The sequence below is a fragment of the Nematolebias whitei genome, chromosome 6 (genome assembly GCF_014905685.2).
Source record: "Nematolebias whitei isolate Nwh7 chromosome 6, NemWhi1, whole genome shotgun sequence".
NCBI lineage: Eukaryota > Metazoa > Chordata > Actinopteri > Cyprinodontiformes > Rivulidae > Nematolebias > Nematolebias whitei.
The window spans coordinates 36936525-36961050 of NC_056503.1; the positions used below are offsets into that span (position 1 = coordinate 36936525).

Here is a 24526-nt window from a genome sequence, read left to right on the forward strand (position 1 = left end):
GCCTCCATCTGATCACAATGACCGTTACAGCAGGCTGGTAGACAACAGCAAAGCCTCCTCAGTTAGTTTAGAGTTTTTTCCCCACTGTACCACAGAGAAATGGCCAGTGCATTATTATATATGACTGGGAGTAAAACCAAACCCAAACTGTTTAATGATTGTTTGATACTACATTATTAAAGACATTGTTACACGCCAAAAGCTTTCTAACAGTGTTTTATGTGCAAAAGGAGAGCAATGGCTGTGAATAGAACAAATTTACAATATTAAAAAAAAAATCTCTGTACGAGTGTAAAAAGGGGATGCTAATACTCAAACTGCTTTTGTAACATACATCTAAGAACCTGTGTGTGCCAATAAACTGCCGTGAGGACGGGCTGTGCCTTTTCCAACCCTTTTGACCTGAGCAACATTTATTTTATCACACATCCATATCTGTACAGGGGTATTGTCACAGACCGAGCATCAGAGGTATGGCCTACTCTGTCCTGCTGTTATTCTTCACTCAAAGTGACTCTGGGGCAGAGACGGGGCAGTTTAGGTGTAGGAGAGGTGTGACCCGTTAGATATCTGAGAGGTGACACTGGAACTCCTGCTCATACCCTGCTCACCGTGTCCTCCCATCACTTGAGGGCTGTTCTGTATGCTCCCACTGCTGCGAGAGGCCAGCGATCCAGCTGAGTGATGGCCCCACGGAGGCGGACCCGCTCCTCCATGCATGACCTGCCCCCAGTTCTCTTGCATAGGCATTCCTCCTAGACTGGCGTGATGGTGGTGGTGGGTGCCTCGGTGACTTGACCCTAAACTCGAACCACGGCTGCTCCAGTTTGGCCCCTGAGCGCTCACAGACGAGTGCAGTTGCTGACTATAACGTCCTGGAGCACCCGGAAAGCTGTTGTTGAGACCCTCAGGGGGGATGTTTGATAGCACAATGTTGCTGAAGCCCAGACGCAGGCTTTCAGAGTCAAACGCCTCAACTTCTCGCGCTTGGCGTTCAAGCAGGCTCCGGATTCGCTCTTGCTGTTCTTTTTGTAAAGACTGCATCTCTGTCTCAATCTACAAATGAAAAAAAGAACAGAAACAATGTTTGTAAATGACTGAGTAATTGATATAATCTGTGTTTAAAAAAAAAGTAGTTATTAAAAGGAAACCATAAGAAAAGCACAAGATTTATTCTGAAATGTTTTTTTAGTCAGTGATGCTTATCAAATCAGTTAAAATTGATCATTACTAGAACATTTGAACCCAAAGGCCAATGTGCTTGATTAAAAAAAAATTAATTTTACTGCTGAAACCCAAACACAATCCCATCACCTTCACTTTAAACTGAGGCATTATAATAAGACAAAAATCAATGAGGTCCACTAAACATGTGTCCAATTCAAGAAACTTAAATCTCACAGGAGAAGATTAGATAGAATATATAGACCTTTTGTTCCAGTAGTCCTAATCTGAGCAACACCCTTTCTTCCAGGTCCTTCTTTTCTCGTTCATGTTGAGCGTCTGTCTGCATTTTGATTTTGCTCTGATAGGCGTTGAGAAGTTCCAGCTCCTGCTGTAGCTGTATTCGTAAGGCTTGGCACTGAGTTTCCTGAGTTTCGTCCAGGCGTAGCTAAACACAAAAACAGGAATCCAAAGTGTGAAACGTATCCACAACCAGAATTCTCTCGAGGTGACATTTTGGAATATGAGCTGGTTCTTTAACTGTCCTAATCTGATACTTCTGGCATTAACAGACTCACCGCCTGCGTGGAAAGCATTTCATTAATGGAGTGCTCATATTGCTCTGCCAAAATGGCCAGCTTGCGGTGCTGCTCCTGCTTCAGCCGTTTAAGGATGGCTTTGTGCTCGGACTTTGGTGAGGTCTCCAACAGATGGTTTCTCAGTGCTTTATACTGCCTGGTCTGGATCTTACATGTGTCTTGAAACTGCTTCTTGATCTGTAGCTCTTTGGACTGCACAGCAGAGAAAAAGACATTACACTGAGAATGCATGCAAAACTTAATTGTTAGGTAGAACTAGTAGATCAGGTGTTGCATAATAAACACAAGTCAAATTCAATTTTTGAATGATTTAGTCAATCTTAAACCACAAAGCATTATTTTAAAACTAGAAAGTTCCTGGAGAAACTTTGATGGGGACTGCCATGTTGCAGCCATTTTCAATTTTGATTTGCCAGTATTATGTGTTGTTGGGCTTGCTCTCGGCTACCACAACCAATTTCATCGTAATATCTACAAAAATGGCTGATTTATAGTATTCTTCCTTTTTTTTTTTTAGCTCAGGTGTCCATCTTGGATTTTTTTTATTTGCAATCAGTCTTGTAGGGATTGTTCTCAGCTACCAATACACCAAATTTCAGCCAAGTAGCTCTAAAAACCTCTGACTTACGTCCATTTTAAATTAGCTTTGGTGGCCATCTTGCATTTTGATTTGAATACAGAATGTGTTGTGCATCCCTGTCAGGTACCACCACATCAAACTTCAGCTCAATATCTTTTAAAATAGCTGAGTTATCGTATTTTTTCCCCATTCAGTTAAGGTGGCCATCTTGGATTTTAAATTTGCATCAGGAATGTATAACAACTCACGTTCATCTACGACCACACCAGATTTCAGCTCAATATCTCAATGAATGACAGAGTTCTAGTCAATTTTGTGTTTTAAGAGGTAGCTGTGGCAGCCATCTTGAACCAACATGGCTCCAAAAGTTGTTGTTTTTTATTAAGTTTTTATCAACATTACAAACATGTGTCTGCCAGGGCTATATTAGCAGGTACAAAGGTAATAGTATTCAAGTATAAAAAATAACAAGATAATTATAAAAGGGTACAAAAGGTAAAAAAACTCTAAAAAGATACAAAATCTATTTACAGGTTATATAGATAAATTCACATTAAGTTTTTCTAGCACTGATGTTGAGCAGAGACCTCTTGACTCTAGGTCATGTGACCTCACTATGGCAGTCAGAAGCTGCTAAGAGTTCCGTCAGTGTTTTTCAATGAGAAAAATGGTGTCCTTGTTTGCAAACTGCATCACCATGGTAACTGGTAATGCCAATAAAAGTAATAGCACACATCACGGTGCCGGGCCGGTCAGACCGATATCAAATTTGTGGGGGTACATTGTTGCGGTTTGGGCCACATTAAAGTTGATAGAAGAGCAAGACCCTTTTCAGGAGGATAATAGCTGCCAGATAGACGGGGCGCTCGGTTCTGTTGACGGGGCGGGGCGCCCCGCTTTTATAATGGTAGGGGAAACACTGGCTGCGTTTCTATGCAGTCCGCAACAAGTAAAAAAATGAGTTTTGTGAACTGTATATTAAAAAAAAAAAAACCTTTCTTAGGCCATTATTTTTATAATGAAAAGACTTTTATACAAATCTAATATCACACTAACCTTGAGGCTCTTGGGTTGCTGACGAACCTCCATGACATGTTTGCGTCTGAGTTCCCTCTCCCTTCTCTTGTTGTACTCTTGCTGATTGGTGAGCTCTGTCTGGTGCTGCAGGCGGATCAGCTCGGTTCTTGTCTTTTGGATGGTGTTAAGATGGCGACGCTCCAGCTCTTGCATAGACTCATGATGCCGGAGAAGCATGGCGTGTTCCAGGTCCTTCTGGGTCTGACGCTTGTTTAACTCCTTATGACAAGCACATGAAGAGATTTACAATTAGTAAAAAAGAAAGTCTTTTCCAGAGGACAAATTAAGATAACAAATCTAGTTTGTTAGAAAAATTTAAATAAAAAAGACAAATTTTATAACATTCAAATTTGGAAGTCCTGACCTCTCGAACCAGATCCTGTTCAGTAGTGTGGCGAATATTCATGATCCTCCTTTTGAACCTGCGGCATTCTATCTCCAGGTACTGCTGCTGTCTGTGCTGCAAGTTGGCCTCCTCCTCGGCTTGGAAGTGATGGAAGTTCTCTTTTTGTTTGGACAACCACTCTTGCTTTTCTTTCTTGGGTGTTGACTGGTTTTCATTCAGCTCCTGAGGAGGAGGACGACTTGAGGTCTTTCAGCAGAACTTTGGCTCTAGTTCTAGTTCTAATGATGTACATTTGCTAGCTGCAGCTAGCGTGAAAGAGAAACCGTGAAAACAAAAATGTGAAGCATCAAACCTCTTTCAGTTGTTCCTTGCGGCGTTTATATTCACGTTTCTGGGATTCTAGGAAGCCGTTAAGCTCTTTCTTCATCTGACTCTGGATATGTTGTTGGAACTTCTTTTCATCATTGGCATAGGTTTTTGCCTGATAAAAAAAATGACATTAATCAATGCTAAATAAAGACTAATGTTGGAGGAACCTGCTAGACTGTATTTGACAAGCATCCTGAACTTTTAGTGCAGAAAGACAAAGCAAAACAGGTTTTGTTTTTGTACTTTGTCAGCTTTTTCACAGCAACTTTAAAAACAGTAAAGATGAAAGAAATTTAAGACTAGTAAGTTTCAAAAGTTACTGTTGGAAAATAAACATTGAAATTAATGAGCCAGACTGACAAAATGCATCAAGTATTTATCTAATCAGTTTCATTGCTTTCAAGCTTTTCCAACAATTTTGATTACCATGAAGTTAGAAATACAGCTTCAAGTAAACATGTAAGAGATGAACGCTTACATCTTTCTCAGAGGAAGCCTGGTGTTTCTTAATGAGCTTCTCCATCTCTTGGGAAAAGCTATTCCTCTGGTTCTCCAGCTCTTTGTCCAGACGGAGCCTGTGCTCATCTTTTTCAGCCTTCAGTTTGTTTTCCAGAGCCAACAGCTGTTTCTGATGCTGCCGCCTCATACGTTTGTAGCCCAATATCTGCTCTCTTAACTCAGAATTCTGCTCATGCTCCTTAATTTGGCGAGTGAGCTGACAAAGAAAGGACAAAAACATTTTTTATACTGGGTGGAAACAATACATAAGGATAACACACCCAAACTACAGTATATACACACAACAAAAATATATATTTTTAGCTAGCTTCATAGCATTAACAGATCATGAAGTAGGACATTATGTGATGTTTCCTTTCTAACAAAAAGGAAAATGTCCTACAAATAAAAGCAGTAATATATATTTAAGCTTTTGAACAAATAGGAAAAAAGTGCTTTTACCACTGAAGCTGTGCGTATAGTAGCAAAATGTTCACGGTTTCGTTTTGGCCTCTGAGTTTGTACAGGAGATTGTGGCTCTGCTGTGGCCCGGTTTTGAGGCTCAGACTCTTCATTACTTGTCTCTTGTTCCTAAAGAATATAAGAAGAAGCCCCATGAGGCACACACAAAGCTAAATAAAATAGAATTTAAAGCACAACACTATATTTCACCTGCTACGCCTTAAATAAGTTGTAACAGAGGTAATATTTGTGGTACTCTTAGTCACAAATAGTGAAAAATATGAGAAATACAAGAAAAGGTTTAAAAGTTAGGTATAGTTTTAATATCTTACATGTTTGAGATGTATGACAGAGCTGTTGGACATCACTGTGTGGTCTCCTTTTATACCTACATGACTCGTCTCGTTCACTGCATCAGTAAGACTGTTGATGGAGCTGCTCTGAGAACTGGCACTGATTGACATGCTTGGAATGGACTGGTTACTCCCCACACTGTTCACTGTGCCTGTCTTACTCCCATTGTGTTCGGGCTCCTACAAGTAAAGCACAGCAAACAGAAACTATGTTATGACAATCATATACTAAAAACACAATAACCACACAGGCGCAAGCTGTGATCAGATGAAACGATCACAAAACAAACCTCGTCATCATCTTGCGCCTCAGTTGTAGGTCCATTGTGGGCTTCTTGAAACAAGATCTTCTTCATTTTACGATACTGCAGATTGTCTAACTCCCTCACTGCATCCTTGGTCCGATTTATCAGGTCTATTAGAACGGATTCTGGTCGCTTACGCTGGATAAATGCATGCTGGGAAACGAACACAAAGAGTCTTCCAGCATTCAATTCACCATTTCCATTAAGGCCTAAAGGACTGACCACAACATGAAATAAATCTGCAAAGGCCATTTCTTATTCCTACCTGTAGGAGCTCCTCAGAGTTTGGCCGATCCTGAGGAAGTTTCTGAAGGCAAGAATCTACGAAGTTTCGGAAATAATCCGACCTATAGCAGGGTGGAAAAATGGGGAGAAGTTTTAGGACGTAGCAAAGAAATGAACAAGTAACGTGGTAAATTTATGTATTTACTCACCATTCACTAGACTGCAGTGTCGGGCTCTCATTTTGTGCTATGTGGTATAAGGCACTCATTGCATTCATGTTGAACAGTGGAGGCTTCCTCTCAGCTATGAGCCAAAGAACAGATTACTTTTGAATGAACGCAAGCATGCATCCATGCATGCATGCATCCATGCATCCATCCATCCATGCATCCATGCATCCCTCCCTCCCTCCCTCCCCCCAAGATTATCACGTCCCTCCCTCCCTCCCTCCACAAGATTATTACATGTGATGGCAGAAACCAGCCAAGTGAGAAGAGACAAAAACAGGCTGGCTAAACTCAACTAGTAAAAGCATTTAAAAAGCCAAGACAACACAAATTAAAATAATAAAAAAGGGAAAATGTTAAATCATTAAAAATTAACCAAATCAGAAAGGACAGGAACATACCTAATTCGATGCAGGTTATTCCCAAAGACCAGATGTCCACCTTTCCATCATACTGACCCTCATCCATAGCTAAAATTACTTCTGGGGCCATCCTAAGAAAGCAAGAAATGCAGCAAAACACAGTTATGGAAACAATAAACCTGTTAAAAATAAGTTGATTTGTTCCACATTCAACACTTGATAAAGAAGCTTTGTAGCATACCAATATGGGGTCCCGACGAAGGAGTTTGCAGGACAGGCAATGGAAGCAGAACCGAAATCTGCGAGTTTCACCTGACCTGGTTCTGTCAGTAAGATATTTCCTGCTTTGATGTCACTGTCAAACATATGGAGAGAAATGGTTAAAGTTCTGCTCTGAAAACAGAATGCCTAGTTTTCAGCAAATCATACCCATGAGTTCTGAAAACATTCTTCCTTGACCAACTTCTGGAAATTTGCTTTGAAACACAGTCAGCAGCCTGTAGAGCTGATTGGCTTAGATCCATTTATTGCATTATTTTAAGTGCCATCATCAATCTTACATCTTTCCAAAACTAACAAAGATATTTTCTTTTTGCTATCTTTTCAATAAAACAACGTTATTGTCTGTGCTAACTTGCATGCAAGGCAACAGATGTTGTTGAATTGGAAGTCTTTTTCATCTACTTCTCACCTTCGATGGGTAAAGGTTGTTTTCAATCTTATAAAATTTGAAAAAGTTATCAACATACACCTAAATGATCTGTTTAAACAATTAAAACAATGTGGAAAAACTTAACTTTTTTTTTCTGCTTTTGAAAAACACAAATGGCAATTTCCCTTAAAATTTTTGTCGATTACTTTTGTTTGACCTCTATTTCTATAATGATGTTTCTTCATTCTTTTTCCATCTACCAGTATCTTAATATTTTAAATAATATCTAATCCATTATGAAAGGTTATTTTATTTAATAGTTGACAACTAAGTTAAACTATTCCAAGTGATTCATTTATTTTATTTTTGTGGGCGTTTTTGCTTTTTTTTTCCCCGTCTTGTGTTATTTGGAAAAAAAAAAAAAAAGTAAACAGAATGCCTGAGGACATAATGTCTAGGCATGCTTCAAAACTCCAAAAACACTCACCGATGAATCATGTTTTGGGAATGAAGATAGGCCAAACCCTTAAGAGCACCATGGGTAATCGCTGCTATTTCAACTTCTTGCAGAGGTTTCTTGTGAACTGGAAGGTACGCATCATCAGTGATGTAACGGACAACAAATCATGACAAATAGACTTTAAATGTCTACTTTAAGTAACGCAGCCACATGAACTAACTGACTTCAAACTCACCTTCCAACAAATCTGAAGCTGAGCCTAGACAATATTCCATCACCAGCTGTAACACAAAAACAAGTGTTTTATGAGAATTGATACTTTTCAATCAATGGTTTTTAAATTTTAATCATCCATTAATGTTATCAGCAACTCTTGAGTATAAAATCTTACCCAAGCAGTATGCTCTCTCAGGTAACATCCTTTGTACTCTATGCTGTTTGGGTGTCGTATTCTCTGCAGGAATTTTACCTCCTTTATAATGTCTTGCCATTTCTGTAAAAACAGTTTATTTCAGACAAAATTACTTTATTACTTCTTAAAACTTTTTTTTTTAAACCTGCAAATAGAATAAAAACAGTTCTAGTTTATAATCTGTCCTGTGTAGCAATGAGAAGAACCTTCTGGCTCCTTTCACACACGCACAGTTTGTTTTTTAAATTCTGATACTTCACGTGTCAGTGTTGTGATAGAACGAGACAAATGTCAGTAAAAGCTACCAGACCTCATTAGACTGTTTCCCACAGTAAGACATCTTTTTGATGGCCACCACATCATGTGTCCGCACATCTTGTGCCTGAAAGACAAAAGCATTACATAACTGTGATTGTCAACCCACCAACCGAAACATTTTTGGAAATAATTTTATTACTTCAGGCTCTAACATATACATAAATTATCACAGTAATTACTGGTACTAAACCATCACGTTTGAATTGAAAAGCAAGACTTGTGAAAACCCATTTTACTGAAACATCTTGGAAATGGGTAACAACAATATAAGAAGTGATCACAGTACTCTGATCTCCCGGCTGGACCACTGTGGTATCAAATGCTCTGCACTTACCGGTAACTGGTTCAGGTCTTATCTGTTTGACAGGACTTTCTATGTAAGCCTCAAAGAATCTGTTTCCTCTTTAGCCCTTCTCACATGTGGCACTCCTCAAGGATCTATTCTTGAACCCACTTTATTTTCCATCTACATGCTCCTATTAGGCTCTGAAAATTCAACATTTTTTTTGCTTTCAGTTGAAGCAAGATCAATCTATTCCAATAAAATAACTGTTTGATTGCTTGGATGAGGTGAAAGCTTGGATGGCTTCAACCATTCTAAATTTTAATGATAAAATTAAAATGATAAGTTTTGCAAACTGTAGCATTTCTCCTACTGATCTGGGAAGTTTGGAGCCATTTGTAAAATTTCATATAAAAAATGTGGGTGCGATTCTTGATTTAAATTTTAATCTTGAGAAACAACACTTGATTAGTAAAAAGATCCCTTTTTAAACTGAGGCTTTCATCTAAAGTCAAACAGTTTTAATCCTTTAACGACTTTGAACCAGTGATTCACACATTTATTAGCTCCCAAGTAACTGATTGTTGTAACTCTCTTTATGTTGGTGTTAGCCAGGCTGGCCTCTCACATCTGCAGTTAGCTCAGAATGCTGCAGCTCATCTTTTAACATGAATAGAAGTGTGAACATATCTCTCTGGTGCTCGCTTCCCTTCACTAGATCCCTGTTCATTTTAGAATTGATTTTGAAGATTTATTGATGACCTGTAAGGTCCTGAATGGACAAACCCCTATATACCTGTCTGACCTCCTGCAGCCTTATGAGCTCTCCAGATTCTTTAGATCTAATGATCATTTGCTTTTAGTTGTCCTGAGGTCAAGGCTGATCCAAAGAGGTGATTGGGCCTTTTTCAGTTGCAGCTCCTAAACTGTGGAACCAGCTGCTCCATTATATCAGAGGCCTCACCTCTTGGCGTTTTAAGTCACATCTTATAACATACCGATATGACCTTATACTGCATGAAAACTGACTTGTTTTATTTTGTTCGTTTCCTCCAACTATTTTTGTTATTTGTTGCCTTTGTGCACAGCACTTAGGCCAACAACGGTTATGCTTAAATGTGCTTTATAAATAAATTTGATTTAAATTCTGTTAACTCACTGACTGACAGACTACTTCCAACTGCTTGACCATATTTATTTTACTGCTGTATTGTGTTAATTTCATCTATAATCTGATTGAGAGCCCTACATATTCAAACTGTCATATTTTAAAGCATATTGGGACACCATGAAAAAAACAAAAGTTATGTTTAAGTTTTTAGTTTGCTTCATGTTAATGTTTTACATCACATAAGGAATTGAGGAACATACAAAAAGTGTTGTTGTTTTTTTTTTACTGAATATTACTATCACATTATTCTTTAAATATAGAAAACTAATATGTTTACTGATCATTTAACAAATCAGAATGAAATACACTGAGAATAATGTCTTTAAAAAGCTTTATGTGTTTTTATTTTAGTCACGTGTGCCAAAAAGTTGAGAGAACTGAAGTAAAACAGGATGCTGAATTTCTCTAAAGATATTGCTAAAGCAGTTTTGAAATTAAAATGAGATAACATTTAAGATTTCAACCATTCACTTTTCTAGAAGAATACTCACAAAATATACAGCACCAAAGCTGCCATGTCCAATTTCACGCAAATCTGAAAAGAGCTTCTCTGGGTCCTCCTTGAAGAAGAGGTCAGCGATTTCGAGGTCCTTCAGGTTCCCCGCCCGACTGTTGTTGGGCATAATGGGGAGTTGGGGGCAATGCCGCTGTCGCCAGAAACTATCTGGGTCTGCGACAGCGACGGGAAAGCCCCCAGTGATGGCTCATCTGCAGGACAGTGCTTTCATGTGTTCAGGGCTGAAAATACAAAAGGAAACAAAATGGATGTTGAATGTTTGGGAGTAAATTTACCCCAGTCTCCAATATGTTTCTTTCCAATGTTTTTGTAATTTAAAAATATGAATTATGTTCTATAAGTGGAAAAGTTTCCCTGTGAGATCAGTGAGAGGCTCTCACTGATCTCTAGTGAAAACTGCAGTTTCAGTAGCAAAGTAAAAGAATGGCCAGTTAAAAATGTTCTGTACTCCAGCATAGATCTCTTGTTCCCATAGAAATAGTCAATATAGTAATGAAACCAGTGTGAAACAATCAGACGTCTTCATCTCACACCTTTAATGACTGGTGTTGAAAAAACTGACAGATGTAAGAAGAAAAAATACCTAAGAAAATAAAGCAATACGATGACACGACTACTGGAATGCATAACTTCATTATAGTGTTTTGTACAAAAGATCTATTAGTAATTTCATAAACATTTCTAACCCTTGTGCAACAACAGAATCTGTGTGGGGCATCATAAGGAAGTGAACTACGACCATTTTGCTTTACTTTGTACATCCCAGACTTCCAGTACAACCCAGACATGTGTCATGTTCAGAAATACTTAGATGACTACAGCTGTGGGGTGTGTCAGTGGTGGAGGCTGAGTACAGAGAACTGGTGGACAGTTTTACAGCTTTGGTGTGGGAACAATCACCTCATCTTGAACACAAGACAAAGGATGTGATTGTGGATTTGAAAAGGAACACGATTTTAAGCAGACAGAAGAAGTGGAAGACAACAGATACCTGGCAACAGACTCTACCTCTACCTATTGTTTAAGCTTAGGTCCCTTAATGTTTAAAGCAAGATGATAAATATCTCAAATAAAGCGGTGGTGGAAAGTGATTTTTTTACAACTATCTGCTGGGGCTGCAGTATCGGATGTAGTGGATCAAAACAGTTTTAGATCACAAGAAACGTTTCTAACCAAGAGCCATTTTGAGAAGACCTTTTCTCAGCCCGTTTTGAGATATATATATATATATATATATATATATATTTACGGTACTAACCATTTCTTTTTCACTGCACAGCTGAATGCAGGGCAGCAAGTTGGTCCACCTCTCTAGTTCAGGAAATGCAAACAATTGCCTTAAACCCCTCTCAGTGTAAAGACGAGAGGTTTTGTTCAGTGCACCATGCCTTCTGAGCACTTTCAGCACATTTCATGCCTTGTCAAATTACCTAATCGCTCCCCGGGCACTTACATTCTTACATAGCTGCCCACTGCTCCACCTGGGTGTAGCCCAGGTGCGATGGGTTAAATGCAGAGAACCAATTTCACCATTGTATGGGAACATACAATGACAATGCAGTGTTTCCCCTACCATTATACAAGCGGGGTGCCCCACCCCGTCAACAGAACTGAGCACCCTGCCTACCAAACCCCCCACCCCCTGACATAGCACTAAGCTAGCAGCACGAAATACAGGCTTTCTAGCTAAAAAGCTAAAGGCAGCACTCACATTGCCTCTTCCCTCATGCTGAACGCCCCCGCCCTCGCTCAAAAACTGTTAGTACAAGCTGCGCTCAGACATGTCTTCATCCCCACCCATCAACAAAAATCATGGATGAGATGCGCACCTCGCCATGGCAAGTTAACTAGGGGAAACACTGCAACACATAGCACTTTACTTTACTACATGTCTGGATCAAGATAACATTTGCTCAACATAGTATTTTAATCTTTGTGGCAACAAGACTGAAACAAACATTCTGATTTTGTTGCTTTTAAGCTGCTGTTTGGGATCACTGAGCAGGTCCAACAATCCAGCACTGCAGCTATGAGAAAATAGCAACATATTTGCTGTCATCTACACAACTAAGAAGTATGTATGTGCAAATTCATTTACTTTGCCAACACAACTATGCTTGTATTGTATTGTTAGGTTTGCTGCACTTAGGTGTTTGCCTTAGCGTTGGACTAATTAGTAGTTACATGCTCCATTCTGACAGGTGGTGAAAAGCTTGTTTGTCAACCTCAATTTACCAGAAAAGATATTTGAGAATGGGAAGCATCCTTAGCATCACAAAGTAGCAAATTGGACAAAAGTGAATGATGGTGAGATTGCCGGACATGGGCACTGGCGACCCCCGTGACCCAAAATGGAAGAAGCGGGTAAAGATAATGGATGGATGGATGAATGATGATGAAACTCTTCACACAATATCACTTTGAAACAAGCGTCTGTGTTTCCCTTCTTCTTCTCAAAGTACTCAAGCTTCTTTGCAATTCACTTTTAAATAAAAAATTTAATCATAGTCCACGTGTAGTCGATGTATTCTTAGGAGTATATTTTACTAACACAGTCAAGAGGAACATGGAGACTCGCAGACTGATACCTATACACCTTATTCCTGGGGGCTCTACTGTATAAATGATTATGTGCCCAACTTACTGTCAGACACCGGAAGTAGTAAAAAGGACTGGTGAACCATGGTAGGGGTGCACGGACTGCTGTTTATTTGAAAGTAATTTGCATTCAGTTTAGCAGATAAAACACTGTTTTTGTATTGTTCACATTTATTTAACAACCATGAAGTTTACTAAAATAGCTTTGTGGAGTTCAGGTGCCTGTTGTGCTGTTCACGGCTGCACGAACAACCAGACCAAACTAAATCAGTGGCTACAACAAAAGTTTCTTGAACACAGACCCAAAACAAACAAAAAAAAGTGTTCCTGTGAAAAGCGCTATAGTTTCCATCACCTACCTACAGATGAGGAATTAAGAAGAATGTGGCTGAAAAATGTGAACTTAGAGACCACTCAAAATGGTGTATGTGCTCATTTCAATTTGTTGACAAACGGCCGACGGAGGAAAACCTGCATCCTACTTTGTGGCTGGGCTACAATAAACCAGAGGAGACGCTTGATCCTCAGAAGGATTGAAAACAGTGTGACAAGAATATCAGGTATGATTTCAAGTGTATGAAGGGCACAACTGCATTATTGTACTTGTTCGTCTTTGGTTTTACGATTTTCTCTGCAATTAACCCAAGCTCAGTGATGGAGGACTTTAAGGCTTTGGCTGGTCTCTACGTCAGCTTTAAGGTAAATAAAATTGTGTCCCACCTCTTTTAACAAAACACGACCAACCTTTTTACTGTGTAGATACTAATACGCCTCAGAGCTTTTCAGGTTGTTCATCACTTCACCGTCGGAAGCAACAGAGTTAATGAAATAGCTAAATATGCTAGTAGATGTAATCTGCTGCCACTTCTTCAGGTCGTCCTCCATCCCTCATCTGCAGTTGGCAGCGGTATGATTTTACTGTCCTGTTAGAGCTTCGACAGGTGGGGTTTCAACATGTTTAAATTAAATCCACAGTGCTTCGGGAAACTACAGTAGCTCGTACTGTTTGCACATAAACAAATGCCAGTTCTGGTTCGTGCCGGAAGTTGCGCCCAAAATTCAGGCAAAGCATCATGGGGCTAGGAATAAGTTGCATAATAGAATTCAGATCGTAAAGGCTGCATGACTGAGCCTGATCAAGTTCAAAAACCAACAAACACTGGACTAAAATAATCTTTGGGCTTCTTGTAAACATCTCTTGGATATTAAGCTCACAGGAAGTCAGTCGTGTCCACTCTGAAAGGCTAATAGAAGGACTGTCACCCATTATTACATATAATTCCAGTTTAATTTTTTTTTAATATTAGTGCTTTTTTTTTTTTTTTTCCAATATCATCCATAGCAGTGTTAACTATCCTTACCAAAACAAAGCAGATTAAAAACAATGTTTTGTCTGCTGCTTTCTAAATGTGACCAATAAATGGACGTGGACAAAAAAACATCCATAAGTTATTTAACTTTACCATAAAACAACCATATAAAACCAAAATTATTTTCATGGCTACAGATAATGAGGCAAAATGTGTTTTACTCAGTTTTTACCATTTAAAAAGACAATGTATTTTAAAAAAAATACTGAAGAGTAGTGAATGTATTCAAAACTACTATATCAAGTCTAAACTTTTGAGACAAAACCGTTATTACAGCTATATCGATATAGGCTGTGAAAGATCGCTGAGGAAAATTCAGAGTTCATGCAGCTCAGATGATCAGCTGCAAACAGATGCAGAGCTGACGCTAGAGTCACAAGACTTCTTCCCCGGCCTGGGAGAAACAGCCCCCAGCTCAGGCAGACATCTTTTGTCTCACAACACTGAACAACCCACTATTCTACACAAATGCAGCCACAGCCCTGAAAATAAAGCCTCATTACCATGTATGACTGTGCCTGGTTATTGCTGTTGTTCTTTATGACATGGTTGCATGAGCTTTTGAGCTGTCCTTTGGATTTTTGATCAGGGACAAGCGAGGGGGGAAAAAAGCGAACATTGATAACCAACACCTTTGTAAACCACCCAAGCCTTCCAACTAGTGCATACAAATGCACAAGAATGCAGCAGGACTGGACAACAAAGCTGGAGGGCTGGAATTCCCGATGTATGCCCTCACTACACTGCATTTCTCAGCACTTCCTGTTTGCACTGCTACAGGGAGGTAGGAATGGGCCCCAATGAGAATTTTGAGCATCACTGACATAAAAGTAGAAACAAGCAAGCACTGAAAAGTTTGACAGTAAATTAAAAACAATCTTGATCAAGGTTTGACTCTCTAAGAAGCCATGTGAGACTAAACACATTTCACTGGTCCAGAAGACTTTGCCATAAGGCGTCTTAATCAACTTAAGGAAAGAGTGCATTGGTGTGTGTTTATATTTAATTAAATAAGGTTTAGATGCAATACATAACCAGAAAAACTGTTGTTTAGGTCAGCTTTGGGGAAAAATATGCAAAACATATTGCATATATTTGAAAGTTTAATTATATATTATGGAAAACTTAAAACACCAGAAATAAAAACAGTCTCAAAGTTATCAACTTATACGTTGAATTGGATCATTTATATTATACCTTAGTTATTACTCTTGGTGAATTTTTAAATTGATATTTTCTAAAATACTAGTATTTATGGTAAAAAAAAGAAAAATTGCTTTTAGCATGTTTGGGCAAAAATGTTTTTTAAGCCATTCCTCCAACACAAAATCAAATTATAACGCTGATAAGTCTGATGGACAACAACAAGGCCATGGATGGATGGCAATTTTTACATATGGTGCTGTTTTGGTCTAAAAAATCTTTAAAGTTTAGCTTGTCAAAAAGGCCACAATACTTCTGAGGTTAACTACTAGCAGTCCAGCCTTACTAGCTGCCGTTCAGCTTAACTTCCCTGCAATAACTTTTTCACTTGAGCTGCATCTTGAGTAAAAAAACAAAAGAGTATTTCAGGTGGAATTTGTTAGCTTAGCCACCTAGCTAAACTCCCTGCTCTGACAGGCCAGCTTGAACGCTGTGAATGTCGTATTCTCAAATTGTTTGGGAATATAAAGTGCTTATTCCAGTTTTATTCGCGGCATGACAACTCGGTGCGCTAAGGTATTGCGGTTTCTCACGCTGTCAAACCATTAAACTGGACAAATCGGGGGAATATTTAAAAATGCCCACCCTTGAAGTAGCTGGGGTTCCACAGCAGTCAGATCCCACTCCCAGGAAAGCTCCAAAGATGGCTGCCGAGCCCTCAACCGCCGCCTTACGTCGTGAAAACACGCTGGGGAGAAAAAAAATCGCGAGGGGAGCTCAAAAATCACCCCCGTACAAACAAGTCACGGCGGTGTCGGCGAAGTCCGTACACAGACTGGTTATTTCACGTAGCCCCAGTGGTGTGTAAATTGTTCAGTTGTGTGCGTAGCGCTAGCTGAGCCTGGCCGCCTTCAACATGCTGCTAGCAGCAGTTCCGCCCTGCCTGTTGCAGTAAACTCTGTCTGACCCAGGAACATCCACAGGCGGAAACACTGGAGCACAATTTGAAAAATACTAAAGCTCAAAAAGTTTGCTCCGTAAATATTCAACTGCGACAAAGCATTTGTTGGGTAATAGTATTACTGACTGGGGAAAAATGTATTTTGGAATGTGTTTGGAATGTACTTTTGTAATTATTTTTACTATTAATACACAAATATGAATCTGATCCAACATTTCAATACGTATTTGGGGGGTGGGGGGATATATATAAATATATGTTTTAAAAAGGCTTATTTTAGTTTACAGCATGCAATAGACACACATTAGTATAATTGTGTGTTTTGCTGTTAATTTGTCATTTGCAGGTTAACGCCTGCATCATGAAGAACCCCACTCACCCAGCACACACTTTTTGCCTCGCTCCCCTCAGGAAGGAGGTTAAGGTGCATTAAGTGTAGAACCACTAGACTGAGGAACATATTCTACCCTGAAGCTGTTAGACTCATGAATCTCTAACCAAGATAATCACTGTGAAGAATCACATCATGTTGCTGCTGATCTGTTTCATGTTGCTGTGTTCATTCGTACTCATCTGCTCACACTGACTCATGTTCGTGCTGCTGTTCGGTGTATTGTTTTTTTTATGCTATTAGTGCTTAGTGTATTTTTATTAATATTTTCTTAGTTCATTTTCTTTTACATTTTATTTTATTTTTTTCATTTAGCCTTTATTTATACAGGTTAGTCTCATTGAGCCACTTTTGTTGGATGTAACTGGGACCCTGTGTACACAATGTTGTTCCACCACATGTGGTGGAATGACAAATAAAGAATCTTGAATCCTGAATCTTGAACACAAGGTCAACAATGCAATGAAATGTTCAGGATGAGAAGAACTGATTTGACTCACTAAAAAAAAACATAAAACAAACTAACTAACAAGAAATACTAAAGCATGCAATATTCAGGCCCAGGCCTCCCTTGCAAAAGAGATTTATGATCTCAATTGGATTTGCCTGGTTAAATAAAGGTTAATAAAGGGTACAAAATAAAGTACCAAAAAGTGAAGAATAAATTTAATATTCACAAGGTCCAAAATAAATATAGTAAACATGGTAGAATATAATGATGCAAGTAGGATGAATTTTATACAAATAAGTATTTCACAGGTATATATTGCACATAACTAACATAAATTACACAGGTTGTGTGAATATTGCACAGGTAATGAGTAACATTGAGATTAATTGCATTATGATGGTAACATACATGATATATGGCATGTATGGCAGAAAATATGACATACATACATGATACAACCACATAGTGCAGCAGCAATAAACATATTAGGTGTCACAGATGTGGCTTGGTGCTATGTTATTGTAAATTGTTCAGTATTATTATCGAGTTCAGTAATCTGACAGTTTGTGGATAATAACTGTCTTTGAGTCTTTTCGTGCATGATGGCAGACTCCTGTATCGTCTGCCTAAAGGGAGTAGATGGAAGAGTCCTTATGCTGGGTGGGTGTGGTCCTTAATGATGCTGCATGCTTTATGCAGACATCAACTGTGGTAGATGTCCTGGATGGTGTGGAGACTGCTACCAGTGATGTCCTCTGCTGTTTGCACCACCCTCTGTAGAGCTTTCGGACTGGTGCAGTTTCCATACCACTCTGTGATGCAGCCTGTCTACAGGCTCAATGGTGCACCTATAAAAGTTAGTGAGGATGCTGGTGTTCGTACCAAACTTCTTTAGTCTTCTTAGGACTTTGCTGGACTTTCTTGACCACAGTGTCTGTATGTAATGTTCAGGACAGATCCTCAGTAATGTGAATGCCGAGGAACTTGAACCTGCTCCCTCGGCATTGTTTATGTAGATGGTGGAGTGCTAAAATCCTAACTTGGACAGAGTGCTGTATTTATACTCATCTTATTTTAGCCATTTGATCCCAAGCAGGCTGGTGGGTCAAATAAAGCCTACCAAGGCCTTGAACTGAACTTCCTTCAAATATCCAAATCAGCAGCAGTGCAAGTTTCTCAATAGATTATAGGAGATTTCACAGGAAATGAACAGAATGGTTTTATATCCCCCCCCCCCCCCCCAAATATGGCACACAAAGTATAGCTTTGTCAGAATGGAAATAGATCATTATCCAAAATATAAAGAAAATTTAAAAATAGACAAAGACAGCACGTTATGTTGTCATCCTATAATGTTGTTTTTGAGAAGTGCGTCCTCATTTCCAACTCGGTGTCAGGATTTTAAAACAACCAAATGTGAAAAATCTGTGTATTTAATTGAACACCAAACAGCATCAGTTTTTATATTAATTCAATTCAATTCAGTTTATTTATATAGCACCAAGTCACAACAGAATCCATCTCAGGGCAATGAATAGAAACATTCATATATAAAAATAATTTAACATTATTTATGAGGAGCAGACTGCTTTGAGTTTAACGCCATCGCAGAATTCTCATCTTGAGCAAGCATGAAGGCGACAGTGGAAAGGAAAAACTCCCTCTTGAGGAAGAAACCTTTAGCAGAACCAGGCTCAGGACAAGCGGTCATACTTGGCTGGGTTTGGTAGGAACAGATACACAATGGCAGGTCGAGAATCACATGTTAAGATAGGAATTGTATCAGATGAATACTATTCAATTTTAGCAAATCATTTAAGGAAATTAGCTCAGTTTGTCCTCTATTAGTCTAAGCTTGACATCATAACAAGCCAACCCTAATTATAGGATTTATCAAAAAGGACAATCTTAAGCCCAGTCTTAAAACTGGACAATGTGTCAGCCTCATGGACAGAAACTGGAAGTTGGTTCCACAAGAGAGGAGCCTGACAACTGAACAATCGTCCTCCCATTCTGCTTTTGGAAACTCTAGGAACCACAAATAAACCTGCAGTCTGAGAATGAAGTGCTCTGTTAGGAAAATATGGAACAATAACATCTCAAATATAAGCTGGAGCTAGGCTGTTGAGAGCTTTGTAGGTTAGAAGTAAGATTCTGAATTCTGGATTTAACAGGGAGCCAATGGAGAGAAGCTAAAAATGGACAGACATGATCTCTCCTACTAACTCCAGTTAAGAGTCTGGCAGCAGCATTTTGGATCAACTGAAGACTTTTTAAACAAGTATGTGGACACCCAGATAACAAACCATTGCAATAGTCCAGCCTAGACTTGTATATGTAAAAAGAAAAATCCAAATATGTGAATACAGCAGAAAGAATTATGGAAAGGGGTTTACATCTTAATGAAGAATGCTTTGCCATTTTTGTTATGTTCAATAATAAACTTTATATAGAATTGTAAAAAAAAAAAAAAAAGATATCTTCTAAGGTAGAACTGCACAATGTGATTTAAAGGCTCTAAACAAATTAACAAAATTGTTTTTACATGTAACTATGGTTATAATCTTTGAACATTCCCCCCCACCCCTTTTTTTTTTTTACAGACAATTCTGTCATCCTCTCACCGAGTCAACTAGTAAACCTATAGCTTCTGCCATGTAAAATAATCCTAAACAAACTCGTAATCAGTCTAGGAACAGTGCTGCCCTTTCTGAATGAGGACTCATTTTAGAGTCAAGTGAAAATCAATAAACCCTTCTTAGGGGGTCGAGATGGGGTAGAGGCAGGGCAGCCGACCTGGGACCCGAAAGACCCAGGCTCGATCTCCAGTCATTTCACATCTCATGATCCCCCTGAGCAGGACACCCCATCCCCAATTGCCCCCCGGGCGCCATAGCCGCCCACTGCTCCACCTGAGTGTATCCCAGGTGCGATGGGTTAAATGCAGAGAGCCAATTTCGCCGTTGTACGGGAACATACACTGATGACAACACATAAGACATTATCATTATCTTTGGCTGTTTTTTAGTATCCACCACAATAAATCCATTGAGTTGTACACAATATTGTAAATTATGAATTTACTGTTTAGCCTGTTATTAGTGCACAGTTAAAACTGCATCATGATGGTGTAGTTATGATGCCGGAGAAAAGTATTAATCAAAATTTTGAAAACTGCATCTTTTATATTTCCAAGTAGTCAAACTGAATGTTGCTAAACGAGAGGTGGTGTAACACTTTGGTGATAAATGTGCTTAACCTCTTTGAACAGAGTTATCAGAAGAAAATTTAGAATGACTATTCATTTCTAAAACAATCTTTTCTGTAAATGTTGGAAAACGGTGCATGACACCGCACATCGTGTAATAAAACTTCTGTTGTAATGTTTTTGAATTGCTTGAATCTAATACATTCCATTCTAATACAGTTTGAATTTACAGTCATAATTTAGCAGCACAGTGGTGCAACTGCTGCCTCTCAACGAGCAGGTCCCCGGTTCAAATCCCGGTCCGGGGGCCTTTCTGGGTGGAGTTTGCATGTTCTCTCCGTGCATGTGTGGGTTTTCTCCAGGTACTCCGGTTTCCTCCCACAGACCAAAAACATGCATGTTAGGCTGATTGGTAACTTTAAATTGTCTCTAGGTGTGAGTGAGAGAGTGAATGGTTGTTTGTCTCGTTTATGTGTCCCTGTGATGGACTGGAGACCTGTCCAGGTGTCCCCCACCTCTAGCACTGTGATTGCTGGACATGGGCACCGGTGACCCCCGCGACCCGAAAAGGACGAAGCGGGTAAAGATAATGGCTGGATGGTCATTATTTAATTAACATGTTGTGGTACCTTAAATACATCCATCCATCCATCCATTTTCTTCCGCTTATCCGGGGTCGGGTCGCGGGGGTAGCAGCCTAAGTAGGGAGGCCCAGACTTCCCTCTCCCCAGCCACTTGGGCCAGCTCTTCCGGGGGAATCCCGAGGCGTTCCCAGGCCAGCCGAGAAACGTAGTCCCTCCAGCGTGTCCTGGGTCTTCCCCTGGGCCTCCTTCCGGTGGGACGTGTCCGGAACACCTCACCAGGGAGGCGTCCAGAAGGCATCCAAAACAGATGCCCAAGCCACCTCAACTGGCTCCTCTCGATGTGGAGAAGCAGCGGCTCTACTCCAAGTCCCTCCCGGATGATCGAGCTTCTCACCCTGTCTCTAAGGGAGAGCCCAGACACCCTGCGGAGAAAACTCATTTCGGCCGCTTGTATCCGAGATCTCATTCTTTCGGTCACAACCCAAAGCTCGTGACCATAGATGAGGGTGGGAACGTAGATCGATCGGTAAATTGAGAGCTTCGCCTTTTGACTCAGCTCTCTCTTCACCACGACAGACCTGTACAGCGCCCGCTTCACTGCAGACGCTGCACCTATCAGCCTATCGATCTCACGCTCCATTTTTCCCTCATTCGTGAACAAGACCCCAAGATACTTGAACTCCTCCACTTGGGGTAGGACCTCCTCCCTGACCCAGAGAGGGCACTCTACCCTTTTCCGGCTCAAGACCATGGCCTTGGATTTGGAGGAACTGATCTTCATCCCGGCCGCATCGCATTCGGCTGCGAACCGCTCCAGCGAAAGCTGTAGATCACGATCTGATGAAGCCAATAAGACCACATCATCTGCAAAAAGCAGAGACGCAATTCTGAGTCCACCAAAACGGATCCCCTCAACACCTTGGCTGCGCCTAGAAATTCTGTCCATAAAAGTTATGAACAGAATCGGTGACAAAGGGCAACCTTGGCGGAGTCCAACTCTCACCGGGAACAAGCCCGACTTACTGCCGGCGATGCGGACCAGGCTCTGACACCGGTCATACAGGGACCTAACAGCCCGTATCAAAGGGCCTGGTACCCCATACTCCCAGAGTACCCCCCACAGGGCCCCCCGAGGGACGCGGTCGAAAGCCTTCTCCAAGTCCACAAAGCACATGTAGACTGGTTGGGCAAACTCCCACGCACCCTCCAGGACCTTGCTGAGAGTGTAGAGCTGGTCCAGTGTTCCACGGCCAGGACAAAAACCGCACTGTTCCTCCTGAATCCGAGGTTCGACTATCCGACGGACCCTCCTCTCCAGAACCCCCGAATAGACCTTACCAGGGAGGCTTAAGAGCGTGATTCCCCTGTAGTTGGAACACACTCTACGGTCCCCCTTTTTGAATAGGGGGACCACCACCCCGGTCTGCCAATCCAGGGGAACTTCCCCCGATGTCCACGCAACATTGCAGAGTCACGTAAGCCAACACAACCCTACAACATCCAGAGCCTTAAGGAACTCTGGGCGGATCTCATCCACCCCTGGGGCCCTGCCACCGAGGAGCTTTTTAACCACCTCGGTGACCTCAGCACCAGAGACTGGAGGGCCCGACCCAGAGTCCCCAGGCTCCGCTTCCTCAGTGGAAGACGTGCCGGTGGGATTGAGGAGGTCTTCAAAGTATTCCGCCCACCGACCCACAACATCCCGAGTTGAGGTCAGCAGCAAACCACCCCCACTATAAACAGTGTTGGTGGCATACCGCTTCCCCCCCCTGAGACGCCGGATGGTGGACCAGAAACGTCTCGAAGCCGTGCGGAAGTCGTTCTCCATGGCCTCTCCGAACTCCTCCCATGCCCGAGTTTTTGCCTCAGCAACCACCCGAGCCGCATGTCGCTTGGACTGCCGGTACCCATCAGCTGCTTCCAGGGTCCCACAGGCCAAAAAGGCCCGATAGGACTCCTTCTTCAGCCTGACAGCATCCCTCACCGACGGTGTCCACCATCGGGTTCGAGGGTTGCCGCCCCGACAGGCACCGACAACCTTGCGGCCGCAGCTCTGGTAAGCCGCCTCGACAATAGAGGCACGAAACATAGTCCACTCAGACTCAATGTCCCCCACCTCCCTTGGAACATGTTCAAAGTTCTCCCGGAGGTGGGAGTTGAAACTCCGTCTCACAGGAGACTCTGCCAGACGTTCCCAGCAAACCCTCACAATACGTTTGGACCTACCAGGTCTGACCGGCATCCTCCCCCACCATCGGAGCCAACTCACCACCAGGTAGTGATCAGTTGACAGCTCCGCCCCTCTCTTCACCCGAGTGTCCAAGACATGTGGCCGCAGATCAGATGAGACGATGACAAAGTCGATCATCGAACTGCGGCCTAGGGTGTCCTGGTGCCAAGAGCACATATGGACACCCTTATGCTTGAACAAGGTGTTCGTTATTGACAATCCATGACGAGCACAGAAGTCCAACAACAGAACACCACTCTGGTTCAGATCAGGGGGGCCGTTCCTCCCAACCACACCCCTCCAGGTCTCACTGTCATTGCCCACATGAGCATTGAAGTCCCCCAGCAGAACAAGGGAGTCCCCAGAAGGTGCACTTTCCAGTACCCCCTCTAAGGACTCCAGAAAGGGTGGATAATCTGAACTGCCGTTTGGTGCATAAGCACAAACGACAGTCAGAACCCGTCCCCCCACACGTAGGCGGAGAGAGGCCACCCTCTCATTCACGGGGGTGAACCCCAATACACAGGCACCAAGTTGGGGGGCAATTAGTACGCCCACGCCTGCTCGGCGCCTCTCACCAGGGGCAACTCCAGAGTGGAAGAGTGTCCAGCCCCTCTCAAGGAAACTGGTTCCAGAGCCCGAGCCATGCGTAGAGGTGAGTCCGACTATTTCTAGCCGGAACCTCTCAGCCTCACACACCAGCTCAGGCTCCTTCCCCACCAGTGAGGTGACATTCCACGTCCCAATAGCCAGCTTCTGTAGCCGAGGATCAGACCGCCAGGGTCCCCGCCCTCGGCCACCACCCATCCCACATTGCACCCGACCCCTTTGGCCCCTCCCACAGGTGGTGAGCCCATGGGAAGGGGGACCCACGTCTCCTCTTCGGGCTGTGCCCGGCCGAGCTCCATGGGTAAAAGCCCGGCCACCAGGCACTCGCCCACGTGCCCCACTTCCAGGCCTGGCTCCAGAGTGGGGCCCCGGTGACCCACGTCCGGGCAAGGGAACACTAGGTCCATTTGTGTTTTTCATCATAGGGGTGTGTTTGGGCTGCACTTTGTCTGGTCTCTCACCTAGGACCTGTCTGCCATGGGTGACCCTACTAGGGGCATAAAGCCCCTGACAGCATAGCTCCTAGGATCATTGGGACACTCAAACCCCTCCACCACGGTAAGGTGGCAGCCCAGGGAGGGGACCTTAAATACAGTATATA

The 24526-nt window shown here is 41.7% G+C and overlaps 1 protein-coding gene across 1 annotated transcript; it reads right to left on the minus strand.

Annotated features, from left to right (window-relative positions):
* Window positions 1-219: 219 nt before the first annotated feature.
* On the minus strand, window positions 220-16190 carry taok1a (TAO kinase 1a). Its single transcript, XM_037678244.1, has 20 exons — window positions 16137-16190; window positions 10355-10601; window positions 8402-8473; window positions 8071-8172; window positions 7915-7960; window positions 7707-7803; window positions 6809-6922; window positions 6607-6698; window positions 6188-6281; window positions 6019-6100; window positions 5739-5906; window positions 5428-5628; window positions 5096-5224; window positions 4614-4850; window positions 4119-4247; window positions 3785-3988; window positions 3400-3639; window positions 1743-1955; window positions 1430-1612; window positions 220-1056 (listed from the first exon to the last, which is right to left on the minus strand). Exons 2-20 carry the CDS (start codon window positions 10484-10486, stop codon window positions 538-540), a joined length of 3054 nt encoding a protein of 1017 aa, XP_037534172.1. The 5' UTR covers window positions 10487-10601; window positions 16137-16190; the 3' UTR covers window positions 220-537.
* Window positions 16191-24526: the final 8336 nt, after the last annotated feature.

Coding starts and splice junctions, on each gene's coding strand:
- taok1a (XM_037678244.1), bottom strand. CDS start 10,486: ATGCCCAACAACAGTCGGGCGGGGAACCTGAAGGACCTCGAAATCGCT. Junction 6,282..6,606: donor AATAACCTGCATCGAATTAG/GTATGTTCCTGT, acceptor TTTGGCTCATAG/CTGAGAGGAAGCCTCCACTG. Junction 5,629..5,738: donor AGGCGCAAGATGATGACGAG/GTTTGTTTTGTG, acceptor CTTTACTTGTAG/GAGCCCGAACACAATGGGAG.